This window comes from Podarcis raffonei, chromosome 6, assembly GCF_027172205.1.
Source record: "Podarcis raffonei isolate rPodRaf1 chromosome 6, rPodRaf1.pri, whole genome shotgun sequence".
Taxonomy (NCBI): Eukaryota; Metazoa; Chordata; class Lepidosauria; order Squamata; family Lacertidae; genus Podarcis; species Podarcis raffonei.
The window spans coordinates 51,005,422-51,029,874 of record NC_070607.1 but is presented as its reverse complement, the minus strand read 5'-3'; the positions used below and the strand labels follow the sequence as shown (position 1 = coordinate 51,029,874).

The 24,453-nt window shown below is 45.8% G+C and overlaps 3 protein-coding genes across 6 annotated transcripts; 1 reads left to right on the top strand and 2 right to left on the bottom strand.

The window, feature by feature from the left end:
• Positions 1-3,475: 3,475 nt before the first annotated feature.
• On the bottom strand, positions 3,476-12,242 carry LOC128415914 (zona pellucida-binding protein 2-like). Of its 3 annotated transcripts, XM_053392764.1 has the most exons (10): positions 12,048-12,242; positions 10,964-11,044; positions 10,322-10,435; positions 9,198-9,335; positions 8,286-8,498; positions 7,727-7,827; positions 7,131-7,305; positions 6,115-6,285; positions 5,061-5,139; positions 3,476-4,011 (listed from the first exon to the last, which is right to left on the bottom strand). In XM_053392764.1, exons 1-10 carry the CDS (start codon positions 12,139-12,141, stop codon positions 3,504-3,506), a joined length of 1,674 nt encoding a protein of 557 aa, XP_053248739.1. In that variant the 5' UTR covers positions 12,142-12,242; the 3' UTR covers positions 3,476-3,503. The 3 variants fall into 3 exon arrangements, with proteins under 3 accessions (XP_053248739.1, XP_053248741.1, XP_053248740.1); XM_053392766.1 differs by lacking the exon at positions 5,061-5,139; XM_053392765.1 differs by lacking the exon at positions 9,198-9,335.
• A 110-nt stretch (positions 12,243-12,352) lies between these two features.
• SNAPC2 (small nuclear RNA activating complex polypeptide 2) lies at positions 12,353-16,384 on the top strand. Of its 2 annotated transcripts, XM_053392772.1 has the most exons (6): positions 12,355-12,475; positions 12,579-12,759; positions 13,141-13,254; positions 13,343-13,411; positions 13,637-13,907; positions 14,777-16,384. In XM_053392772.1, the coding sequence occupies exons 2-6, from the start codon at positions 12,583-12,585 to the stop codon at positions 15,136-15,138; spliced, it is 993 nt and encodes a 330-aa protein (XP_053248747.1). In that variant the 5' UTR covers positions 12,355-12,475; positions 12,579-12,582; the 3' UTR covers positions 15,139-16,384. The 2 variants fall into 2 exon arrangements, with proteins under 2 accessions (XP_053248748.1, XP_053248747.1); XM_053392773.1 differs by lacking the exon at positions 13,343-13,411 and having other exon boundaries at positions 12,353-12,475.
• On the bottom strand, positions 15,527-24,444 carry PIF1 (PIF1 5'-to-3' DNA helicase). Its single transcript, XM_053392763.1, has 12 exons — positions 23,710-24,444; positions 22,858-22,984; positions 22,360-22,485; positions 22,118-22,271; positions 21,357-21,471; positions 21,170-21,276; positions 20,559-20,698; positions 19,963-20,069; positions 18,750-18,837; positions 18,270-18,415; positions 17,554-17,745; positions 15,527-16,770 (listed from the first exon to the last, which is right to left on the bottom strand). Exons 1-12 carry the CDS (start codon positions 24,274-24,276, stop codon positions 16,717-16,719), a joined length of 1,923 nt encoding a protein of 640 aa, XP_053248738.1. The 5' UTR covers positions 24,277-24,444; the 3' UTR covers positions 15,527-16,716.
• Positions 24,445-24,453: the final 9 nt, after the last annotated feature.

Below are 24,453 nucleotides of genomic sequence, written 5' to 3'. Positions count from 1 at the left end.
ACAAGTTAGATAAATATATATATGCATACACCCCTGCGTTGTTATTATTTTTACACCCAATAACTTAACGATGATGCCAAAAATGATACCTTTTGAGACAAAGAAACTGGCATGAAATGTATTCTTTTAAAGGTACTTGCTGATTTCCCCACCCGCACCCCAAACTTTCCTCCCCTAAGCATGCATCTCTCTGTGTGTACATATAATTTATGGAGCTGAACGTGCAGCTGGCTTTTTTTCTGACTCACCAAGAGAGAGGTGGGGCAGGGAGCTGTATGCTATTCGGAATAGGATACAGCACAGCTCCTGCTTTGTCTCTGCCTGTGTCTACATGTGAAGAGCAGTAAGGAAACTGATAGGAATGAAACATGTTGTTGGAGGGGTAGACTACTCCTGCAAAGGGAGGCTCTGTTGATAAGCTTATGCTGCAAGGAAAGAGATGTGAGCTCCCTCCCTCTCTCTCTCTGTGTGTGTGTGTGTGTGTGTGTTATGCCAGTTATGCACACACACATGCACAGGAAACAGCTGTAAATAAATAAATGAATGGGTAAGAGTCTTGCATGGAGTCCAGAGTCTTCTCATGAAAAGGATTTAAGTCCTATTGTTGAAGCAATGTCTCCAGGGAGACAAACCTCCATTAATACTGCCTATGTACAACACATATGCACTGCTATCTCTGCAATGTCAATCTGCATTTTGCAGCGGAGAACAGGCACGGTCAGCCCCAACACTGTGGTTGTCCTGCGTATGAAGAGACAACAGAATTAACTTCATCCATTCCGTTCACAAAGGGCAATCTTCTGCAGTGAACTATGTACCAAACCAAGGTCAGACTTGAATGGTCACAGCCACAAGATGTCACTGTTGCCTTACCTGTGTGCATCCACTTGGGCTTGAAGCACAACTACCTGCTTGGTGGGCTTCATCCTATGCCACTCCAGGGCCATTTTGAAGTAGAATTTGGAACCAGATGGGCAGGCCCATTGGGACACCTTAGCACTCAAAAACAGCCGTCTTCCCAAGCTATAGTAAGCCTGAATTGGGCTTTATTCAAGCCACACAAAAGGAAAGAGCAGTTTACATTTGTCATGGATGTAACATTGAAAACAGCCTCTCTGAAGTGATTGCTCCCCAGCCAAGCCAACCATATCTTTCAGATGTACAGCTTATAAGTATTGAGACTGTCACATTGTGAGTTTCCCACACTGTCCATTGTGGCCACAAGACAAATCTTTTGCATCAGCCTTTAGAAAACAGAACTGACTTGTGTTAGCTTGATATTGATGGCATGGATTATTATTTTTAAACTTACTCCCTAATGGAAAGCACTAATGAGTCCTTGCTTTGAAACATTAATATGTTTTAAATTAATAATCTCTTACCGCAATGGATTGCACAATTGCTTTCATTTCATTTTCAAATGATCTAAGGCAGGGGTGGCAACCTGTGGGCCATTTATTACCGCCCCTCCCCCAGTAGTTTTTTTGCCTCCAAGATTCCCAACCCCAAATGACTTCCTCCAAGGAATTCTAGAAACTGTAGTTTACGCCTCACAGAGCTACAATTTGCAGCACCCTTGAACTACAGTTCCTAGGATTCTTTGGGGGGAGGGGAGAAATGTGCTTCAGATGATTGCTGCCATAAAAAATAAAAATTATTGTTGCCAACAAAAGGTCAAAGGGGCAGGAGACCTCCAAGGTGCCCTGAAGATAATTTCTGGGTTAAGACAGTGAGCCCCACAAAAAACTCTGGGGCACACTTTGGAGCAATCTGGTTATCAATGATACAAGTGTAAAAAGAGTACTCCTAAAACTCCAGTTCACGTGTACGTGTCTACCTTCAACGTGACTTTTCTCATTTGTAAGCACCCAATGGGGCTGTGTTGGGTAACGCCTTAACTGCCTGGAGTATGTGCACCATTAATGCCAAGTACCATTCAGTCGAGTAGCATTTCAGGTTGCTTGATGCATTCACCTGAAGATGTGTTCATGTCACTTGATGAGGAGTACACTATCTCTCCATCTTGAGGTTTGGCATTTTCTCTTGATTTGCTTTGCCGGTGCCTGAAATTGATTACCTCAGCTAAACCCACATACGCCGCAGTACATAATGTGCAAGGTTTTGAACTCCTTTGATCTGAGGTTATGTTTTACATCAACCAATATAAGACGGAACTGCTTTGTTTATGCTGAACAAATACAAAAACATAGGGATGAGCCCAGAGAGCATACCCAGATCATAGTGAAAACTACTAACAGGGGAGCTAGAATGATAACAGGTATTTGCTAAGGAATACAAGTGGGGAGGAGATACCTAGAGTTGGGGTTACAAGGCTCTGGAAATCAGGGCCCTCACAAAACATTGGAAAAACAGCAGCAATTTTCAGGCTTTGCTTTTGTTTTGTATTTTGCATTGCAACAGATTTCTTCTGCGTGTGACCTACAGAAAATGAATTGACTTGACATCTGCTTAATCAGATTGCATTAAGTAGATGTATTTGACTTTAAGCCAATTTACCCATTCCATGGGAGCTCTAAATATCTGAAAACTTATGGGCGCTCTGAGATGTTCTTATAAGAGGTAGAAACCCCACCACACAGTTGAACAGTTGTAAAAGTTAGAACCAAGAGTCGGTGTTTTGGAGCCTGAGGGATGCTGTTAAGGTAGCCCTGGAGCCTGCATGGCTGCTGTCCCTGTAGCCAGGCAATCCCCGATCCTAAATCTGTTATTTAACTATAGGAGGGAATGACAACGGAAAGGCTCTACAATATTTCAAAGAGCGCTCTTCCACATAGGAGCTCCCTCACCTATTAAGATGATCAGGAAAGCCCCCCTGCGCCCCGTGTATCCTATGCTCAACAGGACTGCCGTGGAATGGAGCAGGGCCTTCTTAGTAGTGGCCCTGAGGTTTTTGAATTGAATTGAATTCACCTCCATAAATAATAAAGGAGTCGTGCATCTATTCAGGCCTTTGGTAGCTAGGAGGAGAGGGGTTTGAGTCTGCTGTTTTTGATGTTTCAGTCAAAATGAACTGGCTTGGTTTTTCAACTTCCATTCGTAAAGGTCAGCCCACAGTGCTGCCACCACATATTGACATCTTCTCGGTTGGGTGATAGCCAGAAGCACAAAACAATCACTGCAGCATTTGCTGCTTCATTTGTGGTACTGTTAGGTTAGAGCCTTCAGCCGCTTCACTGCAATTGCTTGCCTAGTCTGAGCATAACCCTCCATGCCCTCTGGAAATTAAAGATTAGCTCAGTTTCCTTTCAGGCCGCTCACTTCCAACACTGGTTTTGTTAGGAGACTGAGGTGCAGTGAGCTATGGCTAGCGATGAAGAAGTTTTCAGTTCTTCTCTGATCTTCTAGATGCAGAACCCAACTCAAGAAAATAGGAGGCCTTGCAGGGCCCAGACCTTGAGCAAGGGAACGAGTGGTTAGTATTATTAGCAACCTTTAACAACATGTGAAGCAGGTCTGTTTGTTGGACATGAATTTACTGGGAGTCATGTACTTTCAAAATCTGAGACAGGTGAGGATGATGGGAACACAACATTTTCAATAACAGGCTGCTCTTCTAGCTCAAAAAGGGGTGGCAAAATAGCCCCACCTGGCTCTTCCTCTGGATTGGGAGGAGTTGGAAACATGACACCTTCTTGGTCAGGATTCTCCAAAGTGATAGAAGGCAACAGAGGAGAGGCATATTTTTCAGCATTCTCCAAAGTGGGAGAAGGCAACAGGGGAGAGTCATCTTTGTCAGGATTCTCCAAAGTGATAGAAGGCAACAGGGGAGAGTCATCTTTTTCAGCATTCTCCAAAGTGGGAGAAGGCAACAGGGGAGAGTCATCTTTGTCAGGATTCTCCAAAGTGATAGAAGGCAACAGGGGAGAGTCATCTTTTGGGGAGTCTGGAACAGCAAGGACTGTGACATCTTTTTCCTGCTTGGTCTCACCATCACCTTTAGGAAAAGAATCCTGTTTCTTCTTCCTTCTACGACGGAAGTACCAGCAGCAGCTGCACAGAGACAGGGAATCTTTATTACCATAAGGCAAGTGGATCTTAGTAGGCACTCCTCCCATACAGCTCTGGTTGCCCAGAACCCCACGAGCAAAATACAGGGAGGGACACATATAAGGAATATGGAAGCCAGATGCATAGGAAAGTGGTAACATCCCCCCTGCCCAAGAACTCTGTTGGGTTAGGGCAGGGGTAGGCAACCTAAGGCCCATGGGCCGGATGCGGCCCAATCGCCTTCTCATGGACGGTCTGGGAATCAGCGTGTTTTTACATGAGTAGAATGTGTCCTTTTATTTTAAATGCATATCTGGGTTATTAGTGGGGCCTGCCTGGTGTTTTTATATGAGTGGAATGTGTGCTTTTATTTAAAATGCATCTCTGGGTTATTTGTGGGGCATAGGAATTCATTCATTATTATTTTTTTCAAAATATAGTCTGGCCAACCACGTGGTCTGAGGGACGGTGGACCGGCCCATGGCTGGAAAAGGTTGCTGACCCCTGGGTTAGGGTATGCTGGTTGGGGTATCCTGGCCAGGATCAGGTGGTGGTTACTGAAAAGTGATAATAATCAAATTGTAGAAGGCATGTGGGGAAACTATGCAAGGGGGCTGTATTCAGAGGAAGGGCAAAGGTGGAATGAAAGCAATACCTGTTTGGTGCACTCTAGTCCCAGAAGCCAGGAAAATAATAATAATAATTATTATTATTATTATTTATACCCCGCCCATCTGGCTGGGTTTCCCCAGCCACTCTGGGCGGCTTCCAACAAAACACTAAAATACAATAACCTATTAAATATTAAAAGCTTCCCTAAACAGGGCTTCAGATGTCTTCTAAAAGTTTGGTAGTTGCACTGCACTGGTGGTGCAGATATATGATCCCGTAGTGGAGGCATTCCCTGGGCACCCCCACCCCCAATTATCTGTGATAACTGGTTGCACAGCCACTGTCATTTCTCAGGATCTCTTGGGACACTGCCCTCACTTTGGCCCACCAAATTTTACAGAAGTGGGCTTAGACAGGAAAGAAGAAAACCCAGAACTCACAGCACAATGATACAGAGGCAAGTAAGCAGCAGGACGAGAAAGATCACCAAGAGAGCAGGAAATCCATGTGTTGGTGGGACTGTGTGGAAAGAGACATAGATCACTCAAGAGTGCCAGTTCTCCTCAGCACCCAGAGCCAAGCTGCCTATCCAGCAGTAGCACCTGCCTCTATTAAGTTAAACAGGATCACAGCTTAAGTATCACAGTGGAAAGAAAGGCCAAAGGGAAATAGGCAGCCAGTATAAACAAACACTGTTTGGACCAAATTCACACATGCACAGAACTGTTCCCTCACTAGATGCTCATATATATGGTTGCAGTCAAGGAGCTCTGTTTCTTAGGTACCTAAGAACACAAGAAAAGCCTTGCTAGATCAGGCCAAAGGGCCACCTCCTTCAGCATCCTGTTCTCACTGAGGTCTGCAGGAAGCCTGCAAGTAGGACATGAGTGCAACAGCCAATAGTGGACATGGAACATAGCCATCTGAAGATAAATCTGTCTTTGGATTTAACATACAGGTTTGAGGGGACATTAAGTATACAGAGCATCACCTTAGGGAAGATGGATAATTAACACGATCACAGGAGGTGAAATTTAACTCTCCTGTTGTGAATCTTGTGGTAAGAATTTACTTCTACATCACTCTGTCTATTACCCAGATGAGGGGCCACCTTTTAAATAAAATACAGAACCAAGGAAACTAATTCAAGTCCAGCATCCAGGACTGAAGTAAATCCTCCTCTGGAGCTAGTATTTCTATTGGGAAGAAATTCCCCATTGCAGCAAATCTTCCCAACTTCAGAGGAAGGATTTTTCTCAGGACTGTGGCAAGGAAAGAGTTAAAATCCCCTCCCCCCCCTTCACCCCCTACAATCATGATACTTATCAGCCCCAGCCACACAGTTGATGCTATGTGCATTTTTTAAAAAACCTTGAACATATTTTATGTTGTGTCTAGCTTGACTCTCAGTATGCCAAGTCCTAGAACCAGTGCTGGAAAATCCAGAGAGGTCTCTCAGGAAGCGCTTCCTCATGTCTCCCACCTGATACATACCTTCTGGGCTCATGCATTCCGCAGCTGTTCTGGCAGCAGGGTGCAAGGTTGACCCGTTGTGGTAGCACTGAATGCACACAGTTGCCCCATAGCGCAGGCTGTATGATCCGTTTGGGCAGGGAACACAATTTCCAGCTGCAGCCACACTATATGTTCCAGGAGGGCACGCGGCTGTCAAGCAAAATGGCAGATAAAGGCATGGAGGGGGGAGTGAAAGGAGCAGAGCCTGAAATATAGACAGCACACAGGTTTCATTCCTCCATCAGCTAAGCTGGAGGGTGGGGGCTTAGGGAGAGAGGGATTTCAAAGCTGGCCACATACCATGTGAGCCCTACCCAAGGGGCATCCTTTTTCAATCATGCTCCTCAAAGGAGTTGTGGAGAGGGTGCCTCTTCCTGGAGTCGAGGGAGTCATGCTTAGCGCAATGTGCTAAACAGGTGGACAAAATAGCAGATTGGATCCAAGGGCTGTGTACACACCATGCATTTAAAGCACGTGACTCCCCCCCCCCAAAAAAATTGGGAACTGTAGTTTGTTAAGGGTGCTGAGAAATATAGCTCCATAAGGGGTGAAAACTAAAGTGTACACAGCTCAATGGCACCTGGCAGAGCTACAGTGAAACTCTAGAACAGTGGTTCCCAACCTTGGGTCTCCAGCTGTTTTCAGACAACAGTTCCCATCATCCCTGACCACTGGTCTTGCTAGCTAGGGATGATGGGAGTTGTAGTCCAAAAACAGCTGGAGACCCAAGGTTGCGAAACACTGCTCTAGAGAAAGGGAAGGTAGAGAGAAGAGAGCCATTACAAACCCAGTGCTCTCCAGATGTTTGGGGCTGGTGGGAGTTGTGTTCCAAAACATCTGGAAGGCACTGGGTTTGCAAAGGCTGGGGTGACAGCTAAGAACAAATGTGGCGAGAGGCTTCCCAGTGGCGTGAACAAACACTGCAGCCTATGGGACCGGAGGCAGTGTTTGAGGAGGGATGAGGCAGCTGCTCATGGATCACCTGCTCCACTCACTACAGCAGTCGGGACAGCGTGCCTGTAGCTCCGGGGTCTGTCCATAACCTTCCAGGCATGTTCCACCCTCCAGGAAGTTGACAAAGGTGTTGACAAAGGAGGTGCGGGAGGTGGGCGCCTCTCCCAAGGGGAAACGTTTGTTGTTCTCCATGAATATGGTTATTGCTTCCTCGGCCTGTAGGGAGATGAATAGGGTGGTTCAAGAGTGGGGGAAAGAAGACTGGGAGGTCTGCTTTTTGTTATTGATCTGTTTTTCTGAAAAAGGAAGGAAAACAGGAGTGCAGGGAAAACAGAGAAGGATAAGAATCTGATGGCAGGGTCATCACAAGAGTGAGTGAACAAAATGTGGCAATTCCATAGTAAATGCCTAGAATGCAAGCACCCATCCTTTCTTCAAAATATGCATAACTATGGGATTCTTGCTTTTATTGCCTCAAAGTAAATAACCCCAGCCATTCTATGTGCAGCAATGCACATTAGCCTTGTTCCAGAAGATAAAAGATATGGTTGCCCTTTGCAGCTCAACAACATATGTAGGTACAAAACCCCAGCAAACTTATTTCCTGGTAGGGGAGAGATGAAGTTTGGTGACGTACCTGCTGCAGATTGCTCAAGACAGCTCCATTATAACAATCAAATTCCAGTGCATCAGCCTTGGGGGAGCAGAATTTATCCCAGCCCTTCCCAAAAGGAGATACTAGAAAACAATGACAAATATGTTACGGTCCCTTTGCCAATAGGCTTGCTCTTCCATCAGTGCACACAGAGTCCAAAGCCTCATTCCAGGATATGGCAAAATAGATCCACTATATGATGCTTGCGTGAATGCAGTTAATTATGTTAATTCAACTTAGCGCAACCCTCCAGATCATGATACATATCCATTGCCACCCTTGCTGCTTAAGAAATGTTCCTCCAGCCAATCCAAGGGAATGTACCTTTACCCAAAATCTGCCTGTTCTCAGCAAAGACACATACTGAGGCTACACTTACTTCTGGTGTTTTCAGTAGGCAGTCCTAGCTGGTGAAATCCTGCCTTTCTGCACGAGCCTCTCCTGCTCCAAACTTCACTTCCTCCCCAAACTGTGACTGAACCCAGCCAACCTGACTTCCTCTGCCATCCTCTAGAAACACCCTGAATTTCTTGGCTCTGACCTTCAAGCTCTACCTGGAAGTTGAACTCATCCAAGGGTTTCTCCATGGTGGGGAAGCAGCTGATGGCGCCAAGCAGAAGTTCACAGTGGAGGTGGTGCACCACCTCGCTCAGATGCTCTCGCAGGGTCTTCAGGAATCCGTGCGTCAATTCCTCATCGCAAGAGTTGCACTGAAAAAGCAGTAGGACATGCAGCTCTGCACGTATGTGGTAGCCTGGGGAAAGAGGCAGAGGAAGGGGAATCTGGAAGGCAGCTTCTCCTACAAAAACAGGAGCTCAAAAGACGGCAAAACTCACATTTTCCACATCATGTCCACTATGAAGAAGTTCAAGAGGACAGAAAGAAATTGTAAACACGCGGGTGGCGCTGTGGGTTAAACCACAGAGCCTAGGACTTGCCAATCAGAAGGTCGGCAGTTCGAATCCCCGTGACGGGGTGAGCTCCTGTTGCTGGGTCCCTGCTCCTGCCAACCTGGCAGTTTGAAAGCACGTCAAAGTGCAAGTAGATAAATAGGTACCGCTCTGGCGGGAAGGTAAACGGCGTTTCTGTGCGCTGCTCTGGTTTGCCAGAAGCGGCTTAGTCATTCTGGCCACATGACCCGGAAGCTATACGCCAGCTCCCTTGCCCAATAAAGTGAGATGAGCGCCGCAACCCCAGAGTCAGCCACAACTGGACCTAATGGTCAGGGGTCCCTTTACCTAAGAAAGACAGTGGATCCTCAGGAGAACAGAGAGAAACCACCTATGTTTGGCCACAGCGTCTGGCCACAGGCCAAAACTTCTCCCACATTTCTCCCAATATATGTCGTCGTCCCCCCACTAGCTTCCTCCTGGTTCCAGCCAATCACCCATCTAGTCAAATAGTTCGGTCCCCTTTGTTTCACTATCCTTCAAGACATCTGGAATCCACTCACCCACCACTGTGTGATAGAAAGTTTTAGTATGGAGCTGGCCATCCGTGGTGTAGGAGACTGTGCAGACATACAGTCCACTGTCATCAGTATGAAAATCATGCAGAGTCAGGGAAGCATCACCACTGAGGGGATGGGTTCCTGAAAGTAGAGGGCAGAATCAGCCTAAGAACAATGTTCTGCTTCAACCAGCTTAGGCACCAATACTGAGGTCAAGAGAAACCCCGTCCTTTAATACTTCTATAGCTTCATGTGGCTCTAGGCTCATTGGTACATGGATGCATCGAGAGAGTCTAATTATTTTCTGCTGCCCTTATGCCATGAATGCCCATACAAAATACCTTTCTTGAATCCCGACGTATTTTCTTATTATAGTAATATGGATAGCTTAGATTGGCAGGTACAGTTAGTCAATATTTTGTGACATGCTGATACTACGGTATTTTACAACCAAGTTTTGGATTTGGAAAAGCAAGTTGTCTCACAGCTTGCTTCAGTCATAACTTTTAAGTAACAGGAACCTTAAAAAGCTGAGCTCTGGGTCTATTTCACTTCCAGTAGTTCTGATGTTTTTGCCAATATGCCTATTGTGAAGAATAATCTGTTGAACTCTCCAGACTTTAATTTGGGCAGGCAGTTTCAGGTCAACTTGGTTTCACATCTGGGAAGCTTAACAGATGCATCAATGTGTTTGCAAGTTACCTTTTCATGCATCTTCAGTGATTGAACTGGTATAAGAGGTAAACATGGGCTCCTTAATGAAATCCACAGGGCCCAGTCCCCACTCACTCCAATTTTAGCCACATAATGGCCTCTCTGTAGCAGTCATTAGGAGGAAGAGTGACACAACATGGGCTCTTGCTCAAGGCACAAGGATACAGAGGGCACAGGCAAGACTAAACTAATTCTCAACACAAAATGCTTGGGAAATATTATCTTGGGTGCTAAAGTTCAAATCAGTCTGAGGTGCAAAAAAATATCTGTTGCTGATCATTCTAGAAAAAACATTGGCAGCTCTGGGACACCAACAGGTCCTTTTCCCAAGTAACCCATCCTCTTCTTTCCCTCACACATCTGTCCCTGACATCTACTGAGAGATCCTAGAGTCCCAAGGAATAAGGCCTAACCTTCATTTTCCAGGCTCCAGTTGTAGGTGGGATTCATACCAATCACAACATCCATCTCTGAAGACTTGCAGGGGATAGTAATTTCCTTGGCACCAATGTGGACAAAGATGGTGTCTGAAAAAATAGGCAGGTATAGTGGTTAGCATGTCTGACTAGAACCAAGAAGACCCGGGTTCAAATCCTCCCTTGGCCATGAAGCTCCCTAGATGACCTTGAGCCAGCCACTACCTCTCAGCCTAATCTACCTCATAGGGTTGCCGTGAAGATTAATGGAAGGTGGAAGAGCTGTATACTCTGGCTTGGGCTTTTTGGAGGAAAGACAGGGTTTAAATTTAGTAAATAATGAATAAATCAGAAGAATCAATTTGGCACTGGTGACAGGGCAATGGGAAAACAAGGTTCTTGGTTGGGCTTTGTGTTAATGGGCACAAATCATGAATGATCATCTATCGCTTGGCTAGCTCAGGTGGCCAGAGTGCAGTGCCAAGGCCATGGATTCAAGGCACAGATCAGATGGCCACTGAAGATGGATGAAACAAGGCCACAGTGGATCGAGCTGATCAGATGATGTCCCCATTTATTGCTTGTTTATGTTACTTAGTGCAGTGTCAGCTAAATGGAACTGATCTTTATTATTCTCACCCATCTCTCCAGCTGTCTTTCTAACACGTGCCAGTCCTGCAGCAGTTCCATTGTCAGACAAGTCAAGGTGAAGTCCACAGCCTGAAAAGGAGCAAAGACTTCAGCATGATGCCTCCTTTGGAAAGTATCATTACAGACTTGTCTGCTGTATCTGTGTGTTCATAAAGCGGTAATTCCCAGCTTTATGGTACATTGTGCAGTCTGAAACCCACCTCAGAGCTCCTGTGTTTTGACCAGGGAGAGTTGAAGTTAAATTGGGATATACTGGCAAATCCCTGGATGACACAGAGTATTTCCACAACAGCAAATAAAACTGATATATATCTGCCATTACTGACTTTGTAGAAATCACTTATCTCTCAGCCTCAGTGTTCCTCACCTGGCAGGTAGGCAGCAATCTTAACACCATACCCAAGAGGAAGCCCTAGTAAATTCAACAGGACTTCCTTCTGAGTACACATAGGATTGCATTATTGGCTGCTGCTGGCCGGTTTTAGAGCTCTGTGTTAAAATCCCTAAACTGCAGTAACTTAGATGTTTAATTATTAATATTATTTTTTGATGTAGTTATTGTTACAATACATTTTTATTTGTGTATGTAGTTTATTCCAATGTATGGTTTGTGGGGTGGAACAAGTAATTCAGCCTGCTGAACTACCCTTTACAATGGGGTGCCAATCCTGTTCCCACCGCCACCTTTCTACAATGTGGCTCTGTACTGTCCACCCACCCCAGCCAGGATCTTGCTCCTAAAACCATTTGGTAGACCTCAGGATGATAGCAATATACAAAATCGGTTTCAGGAGTCTCAAATTGAACTTCACTCCAGCTCTCTAGCTCCATGCAAGGAGCCATTTCGGTCCAGAATATTGTGGTTTTGAGCTGCCTGCGAGGCGATTCCATCCGTTTTTGTGGACAGATTCGAATGTTAATTGAATTAATAAACTCGTATAACAGGCAGGCGTTTAGGAGACCGTGCCCTTGGCTCTTTTCACAAGCGACTGCAGCTCTGATGTGCTACCACCACATCCTCGAGGAGACACCCGGCTGCAGCCGAGCCCCTCAATAGCACCCTTCTCCGTACCGGGCCCATCGCACAGCAATAGGACTAGGATCCCCAAAGCGACGCCGGCCGACCAGCAAGACATGTAGCCAGACTCAAGGGCGATCTGTCCCATTCTAGAGCCCCCCGTGAGAACGGAGGGGTCTCCGGAATCTCTGCAAGAGCCATGCGGTTGCTACGCAGCCTAGAGCTCCTTCGTGACGTCGAGGCATTCTAGAACCCACCTCCGCCACTGTCCCAGCGGAAGACGCGGCTAAGGTTACTTACGCCTCTGATTGTTTCTGGTCCTCGGCGGCCCCCGTCCGCGCGTTTTTATACGTCATCCGATTGCGACAACCAGGAAGCAACGGTTTTTCGCGAACTAGGCGGCGTTGTGTTTGAGGTGAGAACTACCGGAAGGTAACGAGCAGCGTTGTGTCGCCTTAGAAGCCAGGAACGGGTGGCTAGAGGTGAGGGGCTAAAGAGAATAGGTGCTGGGCGGGTGGCAATTGACACCCCTGGGCGTTTTTTATCCTCGTAGGTTCTTAGCTTTTTATTGTTTTCTCTTCTCAGCACCATGAAGCCTCCTTCAAGGCAGCGTTCAGCCCCAGCTCGCTACAGGACGGCCCCCACGAGCCAGGCTTGGACGGACCCAGAAAAGCGACGCCTCCTTCGGGCCTTGAGAGCTCACGGCCAGGGTCCGCTGCGGCCCGAGCTGTTGAAGAAGTACCTGCCTTCGAGGGATGAAGAAGAGGTGGGTTGAGGCGTGGCCACGTGGTGGAGGGCAGGATTCGAACTTGGTCGGGCTGTGAGCTTCCCAACAACCCCACGAGTTGGCGGACTGATGGCCAGCATGCAGGGTTTGGAGACGAGGACTCCATCTCTGGTCAGCCACGAGAGCTAGGTGGCCTTGGCAAATAAATCGTAAGGGACGACTTGGGAGGATGAATTCGGAGAGACCTATGCTCTTTTTTTAATCCTTCTACACATTCATCCTGGCAAGTCCTAGTTAAAGGGGAGTAATTGCAAACTTTCTGCCTTGAAGAAATACTCAGTTTTTATTTCTTCAGAAAGTAGGATACTGTCTTTCCCAAAACATTCCATGTACGTCCCCTAAGTTGTGCTGCTCTTGCAGATCATGGCATTTGTGGAGCACCTGAAAGAGCGTGTGGCAAAGGAAGCAGTCAAGGAACAATATCAGTATCGCCAGCGTAAACAGAAGGATGCTCCTATTCCAGCACCTATTGAGGTATGAGAGTTTTAAAAGTGTAGGTAATGTGATATGGCACAACATAAGCTAAGGGTTAGTCACACAACTGACACTTCCTTTTTTTTAGATATGGACAGAGTTAGCAGAGAAATTGACAGGACCCCTTGAGGATGCTGTGGCAACTGCTTTTTCCCAGGTAACCTTTTCCACGATCTTAATAAGATAGATATTCTTGGTGTAGTAATTTAAGATATCTGACAAAATGTCTCTGAAATACATGGCTCTGTCCTGGTTCTCTTGGTTCTTTTATAACTTTTCAGATAGATTTAATGCTGGGAAATTTATTTGGTTTACTAGCGAATCCCTGACTGCTTGGCATACAAAGTCCATACTTGATTGTGACTTTTTCTCTACTCATTAGGTTTGGACAATTGCATCTACTGAGCCACTCACCTTGCTCCATTCCGTGCCTCCAAAGTCAGTGGAGATAAAGAATTCTCAATGTTCATCCCAAAATCTTCATAGTGAGAGTAGGAAATCCAACGAAGAATCTCATGAACCAACTGTATCATCAGATGTAGAGGAAATAGCCCCTGCAGAAAACAGTGGGTTCCATGTGGACTTTGAAAAGATCTACAAGTACCTTTCTGTGATCTCACGTGGCTGTAAGGCACCTGAACTCCCACCAGGTGGTAAGTCGGCGTTTGTGTTGGACCAAGATGAATTTAAATAACAGGCAGCTACTGGAAGAAATGTTTCTCCAGGTAACCAAAACATCTATTACAGCATGCCTACTGTATTCTTGGTGCCAGGCAAAAACATTTCTCCTTATGGAAGCTGCCTTATTGAGTTTTATTTGCAATCATTCCATCCCTTCCTTTTTATTCTGTTGCTTTTTATTGTGCCATTTTTCTCATCTGCTGTGGAGTTCTTTTTCAGCTGAAGGGCTGGACACTAAATCTTAAAAATGCTTCCCAGAAATGGAGCATCCCCTAGGACTGGAAACACTATGTGTCCTGCCGAAAACTGTACTCCTTCTGCCAAAACTTCCAACATATTTAGTGCTACTAAAAGCAACCACCACCTTGCTGGGCATAGTTGGGTAACCTCTGAGGTTACTGTTGTGGATGATGGGTGGGATTTGGGGGACTAAGGAAAACATTTCAGAAGGGAATTGTTTGTTATGTTTCTCCCCACCCCCCAGTGAAAATATGAGTGGCCCGTGAGCGTGGAGACAGGGAGAGTTTTCCTAGGTGAGAGGAAGCAGCAACTTGTCATATAATGTAAAACAGATAAAATGTTCTCATCAGATTTCCAGTTTTTAAAATAAAACTTCTTATATAGAAAGTTATCCTTAACCTCTAAGATGTAATTTTTAAAAATCTAAAATAGCTTAGCTGTTAATTTGAGAAAATTTACTACTTCATTTGTTACACATGTTGGAGGCAGGGTGAAGTTTCAGAATCTGTAACTGGAGAGCAGGAGATAAAAAAATCCTACCTATGTTTCTGCCAAAGTGAGTGTAGCCAGTCTCCTCATACATTTTGCTTGCTTTCTGCAGAGTCAGCTGTGGTCCTAGATTTGCTACTGTCACTGCCAGAAGAGCTGGGCTTTCTGGACTTTAAGAAGCTGAAGAGTCACATGCACAAATGTTACACAGAGTTGAACACCCACTACACAGGTGAAAGAAGCAGAATGAAAGAGGGCAACCAGCCTGTAAACAATAATGGGGAGCTATTTCCACATGTGCAGCCAGGTACTAGTGGCTTACCACAACAGGAGAGTAGTAGTTCTCCTACCACTTCCAAAGATGATGCAACTTCTGCCTCTGCCATGGACTGGAAGACTCTGGGTATCTGCCCTTTGAATCCATTTTTGTTTCCTTTAGCTATCCTTGCACGTAAAGAAGAAAGTTTTGACTGAGGGAACTGGATTCTGTGCTGCCCAGTAATGAACTATGTCCTCTCATAACATGTGAGGAAAGACTAAACAAGCTTGCTGAGCTTTCCTTAGCCATGATCCCCCTCATCGTAGCATGGGGGTTAGGCAGCCTGACCTGCTCTTTTACATCTTGGCTCATGAGTATGATACTTGTTTTGTATTAGTACACTGAAGTCTGGTCTTACTACTCCATGACAGCTGCTAGATCTTATTTGGCCAGTTGCTATGTAGCAGCTCAGAAATGGCCTTGAGTGTTAATCTTGACCTTGGTCTACAGATCATTGTGGTTAGTAAAATAAGTGATGATGAATATCATTCCTGAGTCACAAAATAGTCAAATTATTTTGTAATAACCGTTTTTTTTAAAAAAAAATGGACTACAAAAATATCAGTTGCAAAGCTGTAATAATCTCTTATTACGTGCCAAGTGCCTTTTGCCTTCTACCTGTAATGTGCTCACCAGGAGTTACCTTGAATACGGTTTGAGGAGCTATAGAAACCATGAAGTCTTTAACTGAAATAAACTAGGCAAAGTTAACTTATAACATGCTTAGGAATGTTACTGTTAAGCAATGCTTGATGATGCAGTATATCTTCTTGGAAGAAATGCCCCCCATCTACCACTAACACAATACTGAACTGTTATAGAACTATTATAGTTGTAGGCACTGAAGAATGCAAAGATGAAGTTACTATATTATGGCATAGAAGCATAAATGCTACAGCAGCCTGTGTCAAAACGTAAACCCTCCATGTAGCATTAGTACTTCTTTTATTAAGGAGATATCAGTATGGATATACTTGGGCTCATAACAGCTCATAGCAGTACTTGCCATAAACTGGTGGGACTGGGGAAAGAAAGCATACTTTGTAATATAACATAACTAGCACCTTAAGTAATTATTACTTCAAACATAGATTCAATGCACTTCTCAAAATCTGAATCTTAACTGAACCATGTTAACTTGAGAAGGAGTTTCTAGCTCCTAAATTGGCAACATGCATATATAGTTTAACAAATTATTACAATTTAGCATCTTTGCTTTTATTTATTTTATTTGAAGAGGCCTCTGTAGAGAAGGTAAGTAACAGGCAGGTCCTAGAAGACTAGTGTGCCATCTTTGTAAACTCAGACTCTTGGCATGTCGTACACCCATTATGTGCTGCACTGAGAGCAGCAGTTTCATTCACTTTTATGTCCTTTAAAAATAAAGTGCATTCTTTATTATTCAGTGTCTCAAACTCTTGCCATAGGTACAATACTGTCAATGCAGATGTTTGAATTAAAAGACTTATTGAAGGTATGATAGCAGAACATCTTACTGCCATCCTAATAACAGATTTTGGTAAAAAAATGACTTTTAGGTTCATCTCTTGAACTATGATAGTCTGTGGAAAATGTTTCCAGGATGTTGTTCTACTGCTAGAAAACAGAATGATCCTGGAAGTATCAGGAGCTGCAGTGCAGAAAATCCACGAGCTGATTCTCCGTGGAAGAAGTTTCCCACTTAGTGGTGTAGATTCAATAAAAGTACAAGGAGCAATAAAAATATGTCAAGTTCAGGCAGCTTCTTCATTTTCTTTATTAGCTTGAATAGAGGAGTGCAGCAAAGCCTAAAGAACAAAAGTAACAAATTATACACAGCAACTCACACTTTGTATGATTCCCCCAGGGATGGAGGAAAGGGGGTGTGGTGGGGGTGGGCCGCCCCGGGTGTCGCCACTGAGGGGGGTGACAAAATGCCGGGCGGCACTCACCGCAGGGCCTCCAGCGCGCCTTAGCCACGAGTCTCTCCTGGGAGTGACACGATGGCTTGGGCACCCGCAGGCTCCACACTGCCCCAAATGGTCCGCCCGACGCCTCTCCCTCAGCTGTAGGGCAGCTGAGTGGGAGGAGGCAGGCAGACCCCTCAGAGGCCCCACAGAGCGTCCTGCCCCGGCTTGGGTGGCCCCGCCCCTGGGCACAGGGCATGTGTGTGTCCGCAGGTGCCCAATCAGCTTGCTCCGCCACTCTGATCCCCGGGGGGGGGGGGGCATTTCTGCCATATGGAAGGAAGGGGCAAGGATTCACTATGACCTTCCACTACTTTTTTCTTTAATAAAGTATGGGCTTGTAACAGTATATTCTTCTTTGGAGAGGGAAATGTAGGGAAGATAGATTTTGCAATTAGGGCTGCAGACAGATAATCGCTCAAGAGCATTGTGTCTATTTCAGGGTTACAGAGGAATGGTGGCCAGATATCCCTAATTCACAGTGCCATGTCACCTGTGGCCCTTGTTCCAGGCTCCTATATTGCCCTTCCTTTCTCCCACCCTCCTCCCTTTGCAGTTTATACAACACAAAATCAGAATGTCTAAGTTGCAGATGGTTAGCCTAGTGGCAGATTATCACTTTACCTGGGTTAGAAATTTTTCTCTCTTCAAGTGCTTGTAGAACTGCAACACGTATGGATTGGCTCTCACTACCTTGGGATCAAAATCCAGAACACGAAGACCTGCAAGGCTACGTGCTCGAGAAAGTGCTACATAAGCCTGGCCAAATTCAAAAACACGAGCCAAGGAAATCTCAACGCAGTCCAGAGACATACCCTAGTATAAGAGAAAAAGTCAGGAAGCAGATACTCCCTAGTTATTCTGATAAGTATGTGCACCCCATAGTACAGTAAAGTACCTATATATTTTATGTACGATGCTTGATTCCACAAAATGGGTACCAGGCAAATAGGAAGAATTAACACTGCTGAACAACATTTCCACAGTTTCCTCACCCTTTATATTTTTGTTTGCAGGGTGGTGTGATTTTCCAGTGTTTCTAGAATAGCAACATGTTGCAAGGAAAACAGCTTGTGCTTGATTGGTGTACAAGATTGGTCTGCCTAGATTCCACTGACTTTTAATTAATCGGGGGTGGGGGCACGAGACACATGAGCAGATTCTTACAGATCCCCCATAGATGTGGGGCCCAACTGGTAACATCCCAGAACCATAGTAACTTTGATGGGAGCTTTAGTACAGATAAACCTAGATAAACAAGTTCCTTACAGACATCCCATTATGAACCATTTTTACAGTCTTGAGTTCTTGTACAGAATATCACACAATGTATCACTAACCTGGCTCTTGTGGATGGAAATGGCCCAGGCAAGTTTCAGCGGCAGCTGCTGGCGACTCAGATAAATTCCTGCTGGTCCCTTAAAAACCCATCGTTCCAACCCAACAACATTAGTGACGCCACACAGAAATCTCACTTTTGGTAGCCCTGTAGAAAGAGAGCCAAGTCAGAACTTTGATCTCCTATGCCCAGGAGTCAGGGGCAGGTAACCTCCCAAATATCTATTGTTTTTAAGGAGATGCTGCAAGGCAGCCTAGAATTCATCCACTTGAGTTACTGTAAATGGGACACCAATAGAATAGCAGCTCATGTACAAAAAACTGGATGGCAAAGAACAGAAACTATGTCTCAAAATATCCTCCACCTCTGGCACAGTGCAGAGGCACCTACCAAAGTTTCATTGTGAATCTAGAAGAGCAGTTCAGACACAGTCTAAAGAACACCCAGTCATGGGTGATAAGTGCATCTGTCAGAAACTAACCTTTTCCCTCTGTTTCAAATCCAATCACAACTCCACGAGCCCCATTCACAAGACCTTGGGACACATCAAGATTCTTAGTAAGCATCACCTAGTGAAAGAATGTAAAAATTACTAATGAAGAAAAATGTCATAGCTTTCTCCTGTCCAGTCAGTCGACTTTATTGTACATAGTCAGCATTAACAGTAGAGTCTCAAGAACTGCCACTGAAAACAAACAAGAATGTCCCCAACCCTGTTCCTCAGGTAGGGAAAGCCTCATACTTGTTTGGAAGTTATTCATTGTATACACTTTTATCCTGCTTTTCAAGAAGGCAGCACACAAGGTAGATAACCAAATGAACAGTCAAATATTAAATACATACATATGAGACCAGGAGGGGGCAGTAATCAGTCTAATAAAGTGAATAAATGGTAACTGGCCTCAGTCAAACTTTAATGTTACAATACAATCTCAGTTAAACAGCATCACAGATTTGCCACCCATATTTAACAGCTGGGTGCAGCTCTTAAAAGTCAAGGACTCTGTGGCATTTGGCATGGCCTGACTTCCCAGTTTTAAGGTTTAAAAGTTATCGAAAGCAGTGCACAACCAGCTCAAAGAAAGCAGATGGGAGCCACTAGGGTCCATAAGAATATCATTTCACTCAGCTGATACTCTAGGTTCTGTGAAGTGACGATCTGTCCAACCTAGCCATGGCAGTGCAGGTAACAATTCCTGAGAAGCTATAATCAGTGCTAGCCAGCCACGCATTTGTAGGAGAGAAATCAATGTTAATAGAATGCAAGGAGTAACTGAATTGCTCAGCAGGCAAAATACTGAGCACATATAAATAGCTTGCAGATGTGTCCAAGCCTATAGCTCTGGCATTCCAAGCAACAGTCAACAATTACCTGTAAGTGCCACCATGACTCCCTCAGACAAACTATATAATAGATATTTGTTATAGAAACCATTCATTTTACAATCACTCTGCTTGCCTGTAAGATCCAGCCAGCATTTGCCTGTAACACTTTATGCTGTCATATTCTGCATCAAGAGAACTCCAGTATCCTAGGGTTGGGGACCTCTTGTGAGACCCCATGAGAAAGGTGGAGAATACAGGACTGTGGCACTAGTGTGAGAAGTAGATAACATAAAAACCTTTCCCCCCACAAAAAAAAGCAAAATTCCATTGCCTACTAAAGAACTGCCTCTCGCTTGGGCAATACTCACCTGGGCACCTTGCTTAAGTTCAATGTTGCTGCTTACTGGACACTGTGCATCAAGGGTTTTCACCAGTACAGGGTCACTATCCACTGCCTTAAAGGATCTTCGTTCTCCTAGAAGACAAACAAGATGTAAAAAACTTGCATCCCTCCTACCTGATGTGTTCTGAAAGGGTTACTTCCCAATAGCTGAGCTGCATGTAGGGGGCTCGGTTTCATCCTTCCACAGCCCCAGCTGTTGTGAGCTCCAAGTATTAGGCTCTGCACACTATTCTGAAAGCATAATTCTGTAAAATTCCAGACAATACATATCATAATATGTTTCCCATTTCTGCAGCAACAGAAGAAAATATTACAAAATAAATAAATGTGTCCTTGTATTCACCTATCAAAAAGTGGTGGCAAGAATATCAGGACTGGAAAACCTAACTATTGGTGTCAGTAGGATGTATGGCCTAATTTTATAATGGTCTCATGTTGTTTTATTCAGAAAGAAGAGGGGCAGGGCAAGTTCCCAAGTGCTGGTTCCCAGCTCTTAGCTGAAAGTCTGTCTCTAAAAGGAAAGGGCTACTTGTCACAGTTGGAGTCATTGCAGCATCTCACCAGGCAACTCATCCAGCCTTCTAGCATTTGTGAGCTCCACGTCATCCTTGTGGGTGCACAACCGGGTAGCCAAGATTCCATCTTTCTCCACCCGATGGGTAGCTGTTAGAGTTAGCTGCCTGGTAACCTCCTCTGTGCATCTGAATGGGGACAATTAAAATTAAGAAGACATTTGTATCTGATGAGAAACATCGAAGACCAAGAAGAACTATCAAGCTTGCTACTGTACCCATTCAAATTACTTTCCATGAGAACATGAGGCCGTAACCAGCACCAAAACATGGAGATCAACTCTGTGCATCGCTAGTATGTGAGCGAGGATGCTTGCAGGTGAAGGAATACCCCAGAAAACACAGTACCTCTAAATTCCCCATTCCTCCAAACCCAGTGTCTCCCAGCATTTCTCCATGGTTCCTCAAAGAGTACTTGACCCAAATTTCAAACAGTGCAATGAGTTTAAAGGAAGTATTGGAGCAGGCCAGCCAACTTGACAGAAGCAGCTATATCAGCATTCAAATGTTTAGTGATGTCTCTCTAGACATAGGACTTCCACCCCAAGAGATTAGAATCTCCCCAGCCAGATATTCTGCTGGGGGAAGATGGCATCTCACCTGCCCAGGCGGACAGTATGCAGAAGAGAAATGAAGTCCTTGTCAGTCTGCCTCCGCACCTCTGTCAGCTCCATGTTCAGGTGGATACACTTGCGCCAGCTCTTTGCCTGTGAAGGAAACCCTTTGATCAAACTATAGCTCGGCCTGTGACAAGAGCATGCAGTGACAAAGAGCAACAGCAGCACACCTGGAAACAGAACCTGGGCTGCTCGGAGGATTTGCTGACAGGAGGCAGCTGCAAGAAGTCTCCACATATGATGAGTTGGATTCCTCCAAATGGATCCTCACATTTCCTGACCGCTCTACCGAAAGAGAATCGAGACACCTTCAGGGAGCAGATTTTATTCTGGTCCAAGAGAAAAGAAATGCAATACCCTAGACCAAGGATGGGAAGCCTGTGGCCCTCCAGATGCAGTTCCCATGATGCCTGGCTGTTGGTCATGCTGCTTGGGACTGATGGGAATTGTAATCCAATTGCATCTGGAAGATCCCCTGTTCCTGTTTCCCTTGCAACACTTACACATGCTCTGCTTACGCTAAGACAGAGTTACAAATATAATTCAGTTCTGCTGCTCTCTGTGGCTGCAAACCCCCCTTCTAGGACCACATTATACTTAAGGAGTCATATTAGAACTATGGTGCATGGACAGGAGCATGGGAAACAGACAGGACTGAAGCACAGAGATGGCAATGCTGTCTGGAGGCTCTGGGTGGGCACTGGCCACAGCATTAGCCAAAACTAGATGTGAGACTGAAGAGAATACATGGGCAAAGCTGTGAGTGTGAGACTGTTTGCTGCAGAATTGCACCAAGTGCCTGCTTAGGCAGAACTTTAAAACAACTATGCAATATTTTGTCTTCTGCCCTATTAATACCCTCCCCAAAGCCATGTACACACAGGATTAATGCAAGTGCAGCAATATCCCCAAAAAGGAAGGCTCCACCCACCTAGCTACTGCCTCCAGTTTATCAAAGAAATCCCCTTCCACCATAGAGATTTCATCTATGATCAGATGGCGGGTGTTCAGCCATTGCTGCCGAATTCCGGGTCTCTGAGCCAGCTCAATGCACTGATGTAGGGAGGCCTTTCCTGACCCAATACCTATCAAAGGAGAGGGGAAAGAGTATGTCAGCAGTAACCCACCACTAGGCCCTTTTCCGCTTCCCTCCTTTCCCAGGATCCCAGTTACCTGCAAAGGAATGGAGAGTAGTGCCACCAATCTGACATGCTGCCACCCCTGTGCTGGCTGTGGCGTAAGTGCTGTTTGGAGGCAGCGAGGCCATGATCTTTTTCAGGAGGTAGGATTTCCCAGTCCCTACAGAGAGAGCCCTTGTATTTAGAGGCACACAATCTAAATTTCAGTTTTACAATTACTCCAGCACCATTCATACTTCCCTTCAAAGTGGAACCATTTAAATGGCAAGAGGCAGATGCAAAACTCGATCAGTTTTAGAAGTGACACCTAGATTGTAAATCAAAGTCGACTCAATGGTATCTGCCTCTCATAAATCTCCACCTGCCCCATTCACTACCCCAAAAAAGAGAGACATCAGAATCGCCAACTTTACATACCTTAAATCCCAGGTTTGTTCAGTGGAAGGAATGCAAGATTCCCACCATAGTAGATGAAGCCACTACAACCTCTAACCTGCAAACGCATAGACCCTCCTTGACCCTCTTCTCTCACCAGCATTGCCTGTGAAGAAAACATTCTTCCCACTCAGCACTGCATTCAACACCATTGACTGTTCCTGGGAGAGTTTTGCTCTGGAGCACATGGACCAAGTCTTCTTCACCTGCTGCTTTTCAGCCACCTGAAAAGAGCACAGAAACCTGCCTTATGCTGAGTCAGACCAGTGGCTCATCTTGTTCAATACCATATCCACTGACAGGGAGCAGCTTCAGACAGGGGTGTTTTTTAGCCCCACCTGGAGATTATGTGGGTTGAGCCTATGACATTCTGCCTGCATAACAGAACTTAATACATTCCCCAAAAGGCAAACTCCTCTGAATCCAAAGTGCTCATGAGAATTTTCCATCCCATCTCTCTTGATTACAGCAGCCAGAGAGGAGAATGCCTCTCTTATCCAGAAATTGGACTAAAGAAGCCTTACGTTCAAATAAAATAATAATTTGACCTTGCCCATACTACTATGGATGTTCTGCTCAGGTATCCGCCAGTAAGACCAGCATGCATTGGAGAAAGGGCCTACTCTGTGGTGGCCTCAGTTATGGAACTTGCTAAGTGAGTTTCTGAAGTGCTTAAGGAGTGCATGAACCTGTCACTTTGCATAATCACAACTTCAGCATCTGGGATTAGCAGGTGAGCAGGTCCACTTCTCAGAAACTAGCCACCACTCTTATGCCAAGGATGGGGAACCTCCGGGTATCCTTGGACTCCAACTCCCAGCAGTCCCAGCCAGCACTGCCAGACCATGGGTGATGGGGGTTGGAGTCCAACAATACTTGGACGGCCAGAGATCCTTTTGTTATGGGCAGCTCCCAGCTAGATCATGCTTTCCGGCAGAAGCCGACTCACCTGTTTCCCATCGATGGACTCACTCCGGATCCGCTTCCGAGACGCGCAGCGTAAGGGCTGACCTTTCCGCGGGGTGCTTGTCACGTCAGTCAGAGCCTGCCGGGCGCTCGCCTGCTGCAAGTCGCGAGTCTGCACCGGGCTCACCGTGTCGAACGTCCGCGGTAGGCTAGCGAGAAGGCGCGTTCGCTCGGCCACAGGCTTGGTCCCCCTCTGGGCGGCTGCGTGCTTGATGCGCAGCGTGTGGACGAAGCGGCGCAGCCGATCCGGAGGACAATTAGAAAGCAGCAGCTGCACGTGATTGTGGTTTGCACCCAGCTGCACCGAGCTCTTCCCCTCCTTCACGAAGCGTGTGAACAGCCGCACTTCACCCCGCCGCAAGGGGAAATTCTGGGGGCGCCCCGGACCGGCGGCGCTGGCCACTTGCAGAACCAGCTCCTGGAACTCGTCCCGGCCCAGCGTGACCCAAGCATCGCGGAGAAGCACACGATTTGGGGCTGCTGCAGCACCCAGGTGCTCGATCGCTACGGTGCAGCGAACCCGACCGTCCGCTTCGCAGCCTGGTTGCATTCCGTCCAACTGAAAACGAGGAGGCAACGCAGAAGTCGAGACCTGCTAAAATGTCTGTACTGAAAAGACGCCGACTTCTTGCTGCCTTTCCCTTTCGCGTTGATTTCGACAGCCACTTATTTCTCCCATGTGCCTAAGTAACTCTTCCAGCCGTGCCTTAGCTTCTGCTGCAAGCGG

Bases quoted from the DNA above. Each gene is read 5' to 3' on its own strand.
- LOC128415914 (XM_053392764.1), bottom strand. From the start codon at position 12,141: ATGGGACAGATCGCCCTTGAGTCTGGCTACATGTCTTGCTGGTCGGCC. The intron at 11,045-12,047 runs GTACGGAGAAGG...GCTCCTTTTCAG, and splicing joins ATTGCTGTGCGATGGGCCCG to GCTGTGGACTTCACCTTGAC. The intron at 7,306-7,726 runs GTACGTCACCAA...ATCTCCCTACAG, and splicing joins TCTTGAGCAATCTGCAGCAG to GCCGAGGAAGCAATAACCAT.
- SNAPC2 (XM_053392772.1), top strand. From the start codon at position 12,583: ATGAAGCCTCCTTCAAGGCAGCGTTCAGCCCCAGCTCGCTACAGGACG. The intron at 12,760-13,140 runs GTGGGTTGAGGC...CTGCTCTTGCAG, and splicing joins CTTCGAGGGATGAAGAAGAG to ATCATGGCATTTGTGGAGCA. The intron at 13,255-13,342 runs GTATGAGAGTTT...CCTTTTTTTTAG, and splicing joins CTATTCCAGCACCTATTGAG to ATATGGACAGAGTTAGCAGA.
- PIF1 (XM_053392763.1), bottom strand. From the start codon at position 24,276: ATGCAACCAGGCTGCGAAGCGGACGGTCGGGTTCGCTGCACCGTAGCG. The intron at 18,838-19,962 runs GTGAGTATTGCC...TTCTTTCACTAG, and splicing joins AACTTAAGCAAGGTGCCCAG to GTGATGCTTACTAAGAATCT. The intron at 18,416-18,749 runs GTTAGTTTCTGA...CTCTTTCTACAG, and splicing joins ATTTGAAACAGAGGGAAAAG to GGCTACCAAAAGTGAGATTT.